The 12,958-nt window shown below is 46.6% G+C and overlaps 1 protein-coding gene across 2 annotated transcripts in view; it reads right to left on the bottom strand.

The window, feature by feature from the left end:
- LOC122564781 (ER degradation-enhancing alpha-mannosidase-like protein 3) overlaps positions 1–11,376 on the bottom strand; it is a 68,350-nt gene extending 56,974 nt beyond the window's left edge. For both annotated transcript variants that reach the window (XM_043719997.2, XM_043719998.2), the window contains exons 1-2: positions 10,859–11,376; positions 2,217–2,262 (exon numbers count right to left, since the gene is read on the bottom strand). In XM_043719997.2, the coding sequence (XP_043575932.2) occupies positions 2,217–2,262; positions 10,859–11,007 (195 nt within the window). In that variant the 5' untranslated portion in view covers positions 11,008–11,376. The remainder of the gene's footprint in view (positions 1–2,216; positions 2,263–10,858) is intronic.
- Positions 11,377–12,958: the final 1,582 nt, after the last annotated feature.

Here is a 12,958-nt window from a genome sequence, read left to right as displayed (position 1 = left end):
TGTAGTATCAAAAAAATTGAACTAATCATCTTTTTGCAACTTCAGTTTTAAGCAACCACAGGCATGTAAAGCCGTATACTATATTTACATGCAAGTGCATACATATAAAGCAGTATACTATATTTACATGCAAGCGCAAGCATGTAAAGCCATATACTATATTTACATACAAGCGCATACATGTAAAGCAGTATACTATATTTACATGCAAGCGCATGCATGTAAAGTGGTATACTATATTTACAAGCAAGTTAAAAAGCTATTTGTAATCACAGCAAAAAATTGCTTTTCTTTTCTGAGCATAATGAAAACAGAAAATGAGCTAAAAAATATTTTGCTCTGAATTAACGAATTGTACACAGAGAGAATCAGCAATAGTGTTTAACTAAAAGATGCTGAAAAATGTGTTGCTGGAAAAGTGCAGCAGGTCAGGCAGCATCCAAGGAGCAGTCGATTCTCCTGCTCCTTGGATGCTGCCTGACCTGCTGCGCTTTTTCAGCAACACATTTTTCAGCTCTGATCTCCAGCATCTGCAGTCCTCACTTTCTCAGAGTTGATTTTAACTAAAAGATGCAAGATACAGGAAAGGATTGGCTCAGATTTTGTGATAGAAATAACTGAGACTAACACCGCTCATCTTCATCTAAAAGGGTAAATCTGAAACTTAAGCATTAGAAATGTGGGCACATATTCCCCTAAAATTTTAATTCTAGTTGTAGAGTTCAAAATAAAAATGCTTTCCTTGCACTTTGTTTTTAAATCTTGCTGCCCATTTTGCTTTTTCTGCATACTTGGGCATTGGATTAGCTATTCTGGTTTGCATTCCCTGGTTCAGACTCTGCCTGCCTCAAAGATTCTGCAAACTGACTGATTAAGCAGATGTACAATTTATTGATTTATTCAAAAAGGTCCCAGATCCCAGGTCCCAAAGCTCAGAAAGTCCATGGTGGGCAACCTGCAAATGCAACAAAGAGATGACAGAGCTTGATTGCTGCTAACTGCAAAACCCAGCCATAAGATCAGAAATTGGAATGTTGGTTGTACTGGCATACTTGTTATGCGCTTAAAAACAAAGGGTAGCCAGCAGCATTCAGTAATTCCTTTCCCTACTTCAAAATGTGATGAAACGCCTTTTTTTGAATATGCACGTTAAATGTTTGAAGACAAGGAATTGTCTCCAGAACATTCTATTTCTGTGCATTGGTAGCAAGTCCTTTAGTCTCTGGTGATAATGTGTGATGGACATGATCAAAAGTAGTCAGGAAATGCCTACAAACAATATTGGCAAAATTAATGACTGAACTGCCAACGGAGTGCCTTGGCAGCCAGCATTGAACTTTCAGAATTCAGTTTTATGTAGGCCATGAAATTTTGACCAGTGCGAATGGAAAATTGTATGCTACACATGCCTATTGACTGGCAAAGGAGCAGTACAAATTTGCAAAATCATCCTACATATGGTTAATTTCCAATTAGAATTTCAAGGAATTTTCTTCGTGTTTTTGTATAAATCTGAAGAAATATTTGTCTCATCGAATGGAATTTACTGACTTCGATGGGATATGAAAAAGGTATGGAACAAATTCTGATAATGTTTGATATTAGTTGGGATCAACAAAAAAAACTCAAAAGTGGGGCTCATAAACTCCATGTCAGACAGCAATACCTGCAAGATACAGTAGAAAACTGGACTCTAACATTTAACAAAAACTGGAGACATTTTGCTGCGGTCCTCATTGGAGCACAGCAACAAGGAAATTGCTACTTTTTTAAAAATTATTCACACAGCTTGCGGGTGTCACTGGCAAGGCAGCATTTATTGTCCATCCCTAATTGCCTACAGGGCAGTTAAGAGTCAACCAGATTGTTGTGGGTTTGGAGTCACATGTAGGCCAAATCAGGTCGGGACAACAGATTTCGTTCCCTAAAGGGCATTGGTGAACCAGATGGATTGTTTCCCCCCAACAATGGTTTCCTGGTCATCATTAGACTCTTCATTCCAGATTTAGTATGGAATTCAAATTTCACCATATGCAAAGGCCGGATTTAAAGCCAATTCCTAAGAACACGAACTGACTTTCTGGAGTGGTAGTTAACAGTAATACCACCAGCCAATGCCTCCCCTATACATCCAAATAGTTTGGATTTCCATTTGTCCTGGATGGCTTGAATGAAAACACTGCACAAAGGCAACTGAATAAAAATGAAACACTTACCATATAGTTGTTATATGCATGCTCAAACATTTCAACAACTTCGTTCCTGCAAAGAAAAAAAAACAAGAGATAGTTAAATCAAAGAGCAGTCTCAAAGTATTTCTCCAGCAGACATAACCAAACAAAAATATTACCTTACCAAAACTGACCTTTGGGATTGCAGGCCTGATGTACGGAGAGAATGTAACGGTTAGGATTCTATTCACTGGAGTTTAGAAGAATTTGGAGGGAAAGAAATCTCAGAAACCTAAAAGATTCTAAAAAGACTAGACAGGCTTAAAGGCAGGAAGACGGGGAGTCCAAAACGAGGAGCCACAATCTAAGGGGCAGGCCATGTAGGACTGAGATAAGGAGAAATAAGGACTAGAGAGTCCTTATTCCAGGTGAGCCTCTGGAATTCTCTGCCACAGAAAGCAGTTGTGGCCAAAGCATTGAATGTTTTCAAGCAGGAGACAGATATAGTTCTTAGGTCTAAAGAGATCAAAAGATATGGGGCAATGATGGGAACAAAATACCGAGTTGGATGATTGCCATTTACAGAGATCATGGCTAATCGGCTCAAAAGGGCCAAGTGGCCTACTTGTGCTTTTACTTTCTATGTTTCTATGTAAAAGGATATGAGCTAAGTGGCATCACGCCACATCTGATTTATGACAACTCTTTTGCAGCGATATAATACATATGAACATTCAGTGACCAAGCATGTGTCATGTGATTTGTAATAAGTTTATTATTTTTTGTAATAAAAAGGGATTTTGCAAAGCACAGTATATAATGAAAACTATGCGGTCTTACAATTACTCTGAAGAATTTCAGAAGCTAAAAGTAGTGAACAGTTATGGAATATGTAGCATTACTTACTAGCACAGCAAGCTAATTCAGTTTGCCAGAGGAAAAAAAAGCAAAACATTTGAACTTAAAGCCTTTCTGCTGGTAAAAGGCTACTGGAATTCAGTTTTCAATCATAGAACTGATTCATTTTTATCAAGTAAAGGTTCCTTGAGACAAGTCACAGTAATTGTTATCATTTAACACAAAGTTTTGTGTTTACCATATTGACATTTAAGCCTCAACATAACTAGTTCCATTCAAGTGGAAATTTAAACGCAGATGTTAGACCACTGCAAATTAGATGGCCAAAAATAAGATTGTAAAGATAAATATACTGAGCATGTTGATGTAAATTAGTTAACTGGAATTAAATGTTGGGAATGGCGGCATCTTCTGATCATGGTGGCCGCCTTAATCTTTGCCAATCATCACCGTCATTAAACAACCTGGACGAGGGAATGAAGTGGTAAAATTTACCTCGCACATATATTAACACAAGCACCACTACGATCACGGTTTGAAACACCTCACGTTCTCCTATTTTCTCCATAGAATGAACAAATAACACACAAAGGCCAAATGTCTCAAGTTTCTTGGGTAGGATAAAATGAAGTGAAAGAGGCATAAATAGATTTCAGTGATTAAAGTGCGTCATACAACTTTCCAGTATCTCAAATAAATAATAAAAGACAAAAACACTGCATTCTTTGCAGTATATTTATAGGATCGTGGAAACATTTGATTGCTACACAGTACTAAGTTGTCAAACTATGCATTTCAGATGAACTTTGTACATAGTGGCAATGATGGGAAAATTGTCAGTGCTCACCACTGTTACCCCACTGAACCTGGCAGCAGTCCAACAGTCAGTGTAGTTGATCTTATGTTCCTCCACAATATGCACCATTCAGGTTCTCCCAGCAATGTCCCTCAAGAGTGCACATACGTGGTAACTCAGCAATCTAGTACGTGTCACACATTGAAATAAAGAGGCTGCTCATGAGGAGGAGGAGGAGGAAGAAGGAGGAGGAGGAGGAAGAAGGAGGAGGAGGAGGAAGAAGGAGGAGGAGGAGGAGGAGGAAGAAGGAGGAGGAGGAAGAAGGAGGAGGAGGAAGAAGGAGGAGGAGGAGGAGGAAGAAGGAGGAGGAGGAAGAAGGAGGAGGAGGAAGAAGGAGGAGGAGGAAGAAGGAGGAGGAGGAAGAAGGAGGAGGAGGAAGAAGGAGGAGGAGGAAGAAGGAGGAGGAGGAAGAAGGAGGAGGAGGAAGAAGGAGGAGGAGGAAGAAGGAGGAGGAGGAAGAAGGAGGAGGAGGAAGAAGGAGGAGGAGGAAGAAGGAGGAGGAGGAAGAAGGAGGAGGAGGAAGAAGGAGGAGGAGGAGGAGGAAGAAGGAGGAGGAGGAGGAAGAAGGAGGAGGAGGAGGAAGAAGGAGGAGGAGGAGGAAGAAGGAGGAGGAGGAGGAAGAAGGAGGAGGAGGAGGAAGAAGGAGGAGGAGGAGGAAGAAGGAGGAGGAGGAGGAAGAAGGAGGAGGAGGAGGAAGAAGGAGGAGGAGGAGGAAGAAGGAGGAGGAGGAGGAAGAAGGAGGAGGAGGAGGAAGAAGGAGGAGGAGGAGGAAGAAGGAGGAGGAGGAGGAAGAAGGAGGAGGAGGAGGAAGAAGGAGGAGGAGGAGGAAGAAGGAGGAGGAGGAGGAAGAAGGAGGAGGAGGAGGAGGAAGAAGGAGGAGGAAGGAAGGAGGAAGGAGGAAGGAGGGAGGAAGGAGGAAGGAGGAAGGAGGAAGGAGGAAGGAGGAAGGAGGAAGGAGGAAGGAGGAAGGAGGAAGGAGGAAGGAGGAAGGAGGAAGGAGGAGGGAGGAAGGAGGAAGGAGGGAGGAGGGAGGAAGGAGGAGGGAGGAGGGAGGAGGGAGGAGGGAGGAGGGAGGAGGGAGGAGGGAGGAGGAGGGAGGAGGGAGGAGGAGGGAGGAGGAGGGAGGAGGAGGGAGGAGGAGGGAGGAGGAGGGAGGAGGAGGGAGGAGGAGGGAGGAGGAGGGAGGAGGAGGAGGAGGAGGAGGGAGGAGGAGGGAGGAGGAGGGAGGAGGGAGGGAGGAGGAGGGAGGAGGAGGGAGGAGGAGGGAGGAGGAGGGAGGAGGAGGGAGGAGGAGGGAGGAGGAGGGAGGAGGAGGGAGGAGGAGGGAGGAGGAGGGAGGAGGAAGGAGGAGGAAGGAGGAGGAGGAAGGAGGAGGAAGGAGGAGGAAGGAGGAGGAAGGAGGAGGAAGAGGGTGGGGAGGGGGAGAGGGGGTGGGGAGGATTGTGGGAATTTGTAAAAAGAGGAACAGCAAGAGTGGGAATCTGTAACTGGAGAACAGTAAGCATGATGAGACAGTTAAGTGGGAAAGGGTAGGTGCCTCGACATCCGAGAAGTACATCAAATGAGGGCAGAACACCGGGGGGTGGGGAGTTGGCAAGGCCTAGGAGAGGTCCAGGTTCAAACAATGGCAGCACTCCATCATGAATTGGCCAAGAACTGTAGGACTTGGGAATCTCGCCCATTAGCTAGTGGGGCTGAGAGAGAGAGAGAGAGAGAGAGAGATTTGAGCTGGATGAAAGTGATGGCACTTAAGTGTGTCTGGCTTCTAGCCCGATAAAAAAGGGAGACTCAAGAGTACTGTCAAGTCAGCTACTCTTGATGGCCAAGAGCTAAATAACCCTCACTCACAATGGGTGAGGCAAATGGTCACCAGTGCACTGATATTAACCTTATTGACCAGAATAAAACCACAGCTTGGGAGAAAGTTGCAATATGGAGTTAGTTTCAATGAGCACGTAAATGTTTCATGACAAATAGATTTATGATGCAAATTCAGATATTGATCGCAAATGAAGACCATGGTCAATGAACTCCCTCCCTTGGTATTGACACATACCAGCCTGGAAACTGCAGGTTGGTTGAAGATGACTAGCATAACTGATGAGTGAAAGTTTAATGTGGGGAGATGAATAGATCTCAGGTTGTTTATGATCCATGACCAAGCTTTCAAGCTACAGACCCAATCCTCATGTATGAGGAAAGGTGGAATGGAATGTGTAAGATTAGAAATATAAATTGACCATTTGAGGGAAGATGGATTGGGATCAGTGAAAATTGTAGGTGGGAAAGGACCTCTGGGGAGTGGGCAAATAGACCACATGAAAGAAAACCACTTTTTTCACTAAGTTGTGCATGCACAGTAATGTGGAATGTATCACACACTGAAATAAACAGCTAACACACAACTTCATCAAAGGTCTATGATGTTCCAAACCTTGTACCTTTAAAATAACCCAAGTAAGGAAATAATACTTTGAGGGTTACGTGATATAAAAATACACATTTTTAAAAAGAATAAACATGTTTTAAGTTTACGAACACTTGGAGAATCTTTTGATTTGCAGCATATTTAATCTGCCATTGGGAAAGAAGGGAAAACTATGTCACAGAGACTGCTGCAGCTCAGCAAGTACCATTAAATCCCACCTTATATTTTACCCCTTTTCCTATCTGCTTGAAATGAGACTAAAATGTCAGCTGCATTTCTATCAGTTCATCTCTCATTGATTCTCAATTTGTCCAGTTCCCATGAATTAAAACTTTAATCCTGTTTAGATGCCTAAGCAACCTTAGCTCCTCACACGTAACATTCTTCAGCCCTATATTTCCTAGCAACACCTCCTAAGACTTGCCCTTTTACACCATATAGGTGGTAGTTCCTTTTGCCATGAAGATTGTGGAAATGCATTGCTAATCCTGTTCAAATCCTTCATTTCCTAAAAACCCCTCTCTATGACAAAGCTTTTGGTACTCCTTCAAAAACCTCTTTCTCTATTACAACATCCAGATTCTCCTGCATAGATAAATGTATTAAAGTATTTGTCATGGCTATGTTTACTCATCATAACTGAAAGGGGCACACTGAAAGCCCTTACAATCCCAGTCCCTTTGACGTTACTACCAGCAACAATATAGGACATTTGTAATAGGTTCAACAGAGCAGCCTGCTGGCCACACTACAAATTAGAGAATGGTTGACCCAGAGTGTGCTCAGAAAGAGCAGTTGGTGGCTCATTTGCTGTCTCACCCACTCCCCATCAGCCTGAGGCATGAATCAAGGTGGGTAGTTGGGGTGGTGGCCAGCATCAAGGAGCTCAGCCAACACAACAGCCAGTGTTAAGGCAAGGGAGAGGCAACAATTTGGGGTGCACTACTTCCAGTCCTGGTTCCAGTGCAGCGTGAACATACAATGACGAAATTCAATGACACCAACTTCCTGCTCAAGTACTTTGGCTGGCAATACACCAAATTTTCAATTGCATGAAAATACAAACAAAAAGATTCTGGATTAGTGGTGCTGGAAGAGCACAGCAGTTCAGGCAGCAACCAAGGAGCAGTAAAATCAACGTTTCGGACAAAAACCCTTCATCAGGAATAAAGGCAGTGAGCCTGAAGCGTGGAGAGATAAGCTAGAGGAGGGTGGGGGTGGGGAGAAAGTAGCATAGAGCCATCATGGCCACTCCCACAGCTACTTCCACCCCTCACATCATCGCTGGTGTCACACACTCAGTGACTTCCGCCACCCCTACTGCCGTGTCTGCCACCACTTCCGCCCCCACCAACGCCACTCACCTGCATTCTGCTGACACGCCCCCCACAGATCCCACTGTCACCATTCCCGGCCCCCAGAACCGTGAGGGGAACACCACTCCTGCTCATGACTCCATCCCCATTCCTGAAGAAGGGCTCATGCCCGAAACGTCGATTCTCCTGTTCCTTGGATGCTGCCTGACCTGCTGTGCTTTTCCAGCAACACATTTTCAGCTCCACCCCATTCCCCCCACCATCACACCCACTCCAGTTACAGGCTCTGCCCCCACTCTCAGCTCCACACCCACACCAGATCCCAGCTCCCAGCCCTGCCGAGTTTTCACCATCCCTCCAGACCTTCCCTTCACTGAGGACGAACGATCAGTCCTCAGCAAAGGACTCATCTTCATCCCCCTCTGTCCACGCATCAATGAATTTAATACACGCCGTGACGCCGAACACTTCTTCCGCCGCCTCCGAGCTTACTTTTACAATCAGGACTCCCGTCCACCTTCCGAGGACCCCTTCGCCCACCTCCAACACACTGCATCCACCTGGACACCCCGTGCTGGCCTATTACCTGACCTCGACCTCTTCATTTCCAACTGCCACCAGGACATTAACCGCCTCAACCTGTCTACCCCCTCCCCCACTCCAGCCTCTCATCCTCACAACGCGCAGCCCTCCAATCCCAACCTCATCATCAAGCCAGCAGATAAAAGGGGCGCAGTGGTAGTCTGGCGCACTGACGTCTACATCGCTGAAGCCAAACACCAACTTGAGGACACCTCTTCCAACCGCCCCCTCGACCATGACCCCACCACCCATCACCAAACCATCATCTCCCAGACCATACAGAACCTCATCACCTCAGGAAATCTCCCACCCACAGCTTCCAACCTCATAGTCCGGAAACCCCGCACTGCCCGGTTCTACCTCCTTCCCAAGATCCACAAGCCTGACCACCCTGGCTGACCCATTGTCTCAGCATGCTCCTGCCCCACTGAACTTATCTCTACCTACCTTGACACTGTCCTATCCCCCTAGTCCAGGAACTCCCCACATACATTCGAGACACCACCCACGCCCTCCACCTCCTCCAAGACTTCTGTTTCCCCAGCCCCCAACGCCTCATCTTCACCATGGATATCCAATCCCTCCACACCTCCATCCGCCATGACCGGGGCCTCCAAGCCCTCTGTTTTTTCCTGTCCCGATGTCCCCAACAGTACCCTTCCACTGATACTCTCATTCGTTTGGCCGAATTGGTTCCAATTTCTCCTTTGAATCCTCCCACTTCCTTCAGACCAAAGGGGTAGCCATGGGCACACGTATGGGCCCCAGCTATGCCTGTCTCTTTGTTGGCTACGTAGAACAGTCGGTCTTCCGTAATTACACCGGCACCACTCACCACCTCTTCCTCCGCTACATTGATGACTGCATTGGCGCCACCTCGTGCTCCCGTGAGGTGGTTGAGCAATTCGTCAACTCACCAACACATTCCACCCTGACCTTAAATTTACCTGGACCATCTCTGACACCTCCCTCCCCTTCCTGGACCTCTCCATCTCCATTAATGACAACCGACTTGACACTGACATTTTTTACAAACCCACCGACTCCCACAGTTACCTGGATTACACCTCTTCCCACCCTACCTCTTGCAAAAATGCCATCCCATATTCCCAATCCCTCCGCCTCTGCCGTATCTGCTCCAAGGAGGACCAGTTCCACCACAGAACACACCAGATGGCCTCCTTCTTTAGAGACCGCAATTTCTCTTCCTACGTGATTAAGGATGCCCTCCAACGCATCTCGTCCACATCTCGCACCTCCGCCCTCAGGCCTCACCCCTCCAACCATAACAAGGACAGAACGCCCCTGGTGATCACCTTCCACCCTACCAACCTTCGCATAAACCAAATCATCGGCGACATTTCCGCCACCTCCAAAAAGACCCCACCACCAGGGATATATTTCCCTCCCCACCCCTTTCCGCCTTCCGCAAAGACTGTTCCCTCAGTGACCACCTGGTCAGGTCCAAGCCCCTCTACAACCCACCCATCCATCTGACACCTTCCCCTGCCACCGCAGGAACTGCAAAACCTGTGCCCACACCTCCTCCCTCACCTCCATCCAAGGCCCTAAAGGAGCCTTCCACATCCAAAGTTTTACCTGCACCTCCACTAATATCATTTATTGTATCCATTGCTCCCGATGCGGTCTCCTCTACATTGGGGAGACTGGACGCCTCCTAGCAGAGCGCTATAGGGAACATCTCTGAGACACCCGCACCAATCAACCACACCGCCCTGTGGCCCAACATTTCAACTCCCCCTCCCACTCTGCCAAGGACATGGAGGTCCTGGGCCTCCTTCACCGCCACTCCCTCACCACCAGACACCTGGAGGAAGAATGCCTCAACTTCCACCTCGGAACACTTCAACCCCAGGGCATCAATGTGGACTTCAACAGTTTCATTTCCCCTTCCCCCACTTCACCCTAGTTCCAAACTTCCAGCTCAGCACTGTCCCCATGACTTGTCCTACCTGCCTATCTTCTTTTCCACCTATCCACTCCACCCTCTCCCCATCCTATCACCTTCATCCCCTTCCCCCACTCACCCATTGTACTCTATGCTACTTTCTCCCACCCCCACCCTCCTCTAGCTTCTCCTCTAGCTTCTCTCTCCACGCTTCAGGCTCTCTGCCTTTATTCCTGATGAAGGGCTTTTGCCCAAAATGTCGATTTTACTGCTCCTCGGATGCTGTCTGAACTGCTATGCTCTTCCAGCACCACTCTAATCTAGACTCTGGTTTCCAGCATCTGCAGTCATTTTGTTTGTAGGTAAAAACAAAGATGTCTGGGGGCTTATGCACATACTAATTACACATTCATTCACCATCAGAAACAGAAAAGCGAGCAAGGGGAAAGTAAAACAAAGTGCTAAAATCATGAAGGAATGTAATAAATCAGCACAAAGTTCACAGAGAAATGCACAAGCACACTTTATGACAGTTGGTGGAGCACGAAAACTTTATTACACTAGCACTGAGAAAACTTCACCATAGTTAGTTTCAAGCTATTTTTAGTGTCAATAACAGTTATAATTTGCTTCAAAACCAAACACCCGATTATCAAACTATGACAGCTGGGACACAGGAGTGGTCCAAAGTGCTGCGTACAGAGGAGGCCCGGGTGACACCAGTGTTTGAACCCTTACCTGATTGCGCCTTTTTCCTGCTCTGTCATCGCCAGCAGCAGATGGAGGCAGAGGCAGCTGAAGGTGAAGCCTGCCAACAGCAGCCTGAGTGTGAAGCCCATGTTGCTCAAGTTCAGGAGCAGGCTTCCAGTCTGTGTCCCACTGACCATCAGCTACGCTGCAGAAACTGCCCCATTTTGTAACCAGAACTTTTTAAATTTTTAAATAAAACCCCTCCCCCCCCCCGGGACAAATCTGAACGCAACTGGCTGTTACTCCGCGCCCATGGTCCGGGAGATGGTGTTGGAAGGCTTTGACAAGTCCTTTCCTCAGAGCCTGCTCCAGCCTCTCGCTCCTCTGCTCGGCCACATCCTGTCCATGTAAACACGGCCTCCTTCCTCAACGCGGGCGGCTCTAAGGTGGGCCCCCACCGGCGACCGTCTCCGGATTCATTTCAGTCAACGCGATTTCCCGGTAACTTCTCCACCCCGGCGGAATTCGCCGAAACACCGAGGCAGCCAGACGCCGAAGCCGAAGCCGAAGCCAGCTGGCGCAGTCGCTGCCGGGAAGGCTGGACTCCAACTACCGGCAGGCATCGCGCGGCCGCGTTGCGTGTTTTCTCCCCCCCCCCGGCGGAAGTGAGCGCACAAAGCATGATGGGATTGTAGTCTTTCCTATCAAGCACTCAGGCCCAGCCACTGCTGTCAGTTGCATTTGCCCAATAGCCCTCCTACTTTCATTGAACCCTCTGGCTCCCATTCCAGGTTTGTTTTGTTGCTGTGATTCACACATCTGAATATTTCCTGAAAGGACACGTGGCACATTGTATCTCATTAGAATGAACAATCTTCCAAACAGTATCTTATCAATGGATATTTGATGCTTGAGGTTTTTTTAATATAGTAGAATCAGATCAGGAGTCTTTTAGTTAAAAGGTTTAAGTACATGAGTGCTTATAGGACCTCAGTGATGAGATATTTATATACTTCTTCGTCTTCATTTCTTGCCACCAACCAATATCTCAAGACTTGCCCAAATAATATATTTACACTTGTCTCTACCTACTGTCTTCTATTTCTTAAATTAACCATTTCCTCACATCTGTTTTGATGATGGCACCTTTCATACCAACATTTCAAACACGTCTTTTCCACAACCAAGTATTCCCTATCTCTGCAGCACCCTACAGAGGGAAGAATCAGTAATACTTGTTAGTGAATATATTGGTAATACTGAACTTACATTCTGAACTATGCAAGACAAGTCATCGGGGTATGTCTCATTTGTCAGTTTAACTGGCTTTTCCTTTTGGTGTCTACAATGGTTGACAGTGTTCATTCTTTTCCATCTCATTTCCTGCACTTTTGGTTTCACCCATTCCTAAACCCTGCCTGATTTTGCATCACTTTTCACCCCATCAACATCCACATTAAAGAAACCATTCTCTGCCATTTCTGTCACTGCCAACATGATACTTCCATTAAGCAAACCTTCTTATCTCCTTTCTGAAGAAATTCTTCCTTTTGCAAAATGCTGTTCCACTCCTCAGTCACCCTCAGATCTTCCCACAGCACCTTTCTGAAATAACTCCACTACGGCCAGTATCCTGTTATCAAGTCATCTTTTATTTACATGTGCATCGTACATGAGATGGAGCCAGCTCTCAGAGTGAACAAATCCCCTGACACTCCTATTTATTTCTTTTTTTTAAAAAAAGAAACGAGATGTACAAATCTTTATTCAATTTCCACCACCAGGAAGATAGGAAAACACCAGAGTGGCCAGTGACTAGCACTGCCCATCACATCAAAGGGCAGTGCTGTATGATCAAACAGTGAAGGGGAGGGTAGGGACTAAATCAAAATAGAGTTGGAGGGGGAAATAATGCACTCCACTCCCTGCGGCGCCCATCTCTCCCTGACCAAATCCAGGGTGTTGGTGAACACCGCATGCTCCTTCTCCAAGGACACCTGGGCTCTAACGTAACCGCGGAAGAGGGGCAGGGAGTCGGCCCTAACGACCCCCTCCACAGCCCGCTGCCTGGACCTGTTGATGGCCAGTTTGGCCAGGCCCAGGAGCAGATCCACGAGGAGGTCTTCAGACCTGCCCTCCCTCCTCAGT

The sequence above is a fragment of the Chiloscyllium plagiosum genome, unplaced genomic scaffold, assembly GCF_037043375.1.
Source record: "Chiloscyllium plagiosum isolate Xiang-an unplaced genomic scaffold, Cpla_swu_hap1 HiC_scaffold_21, whole genome shotgun sequence".
Classification (NCBI taxonomy): domain Eukaryota; kingdom Metazoa; phylum Chordata; class Chondrichthyes; order Orectolobiformes; family Hemiscylliidae; genus Chiloscyllium; species Chiloscyllium plagiosum.
The sequence above is the reverse complement of the archived record's forward strand: the minus strand, read 5'-3'. Positions and strand labels throughout refer to the sequence as shown.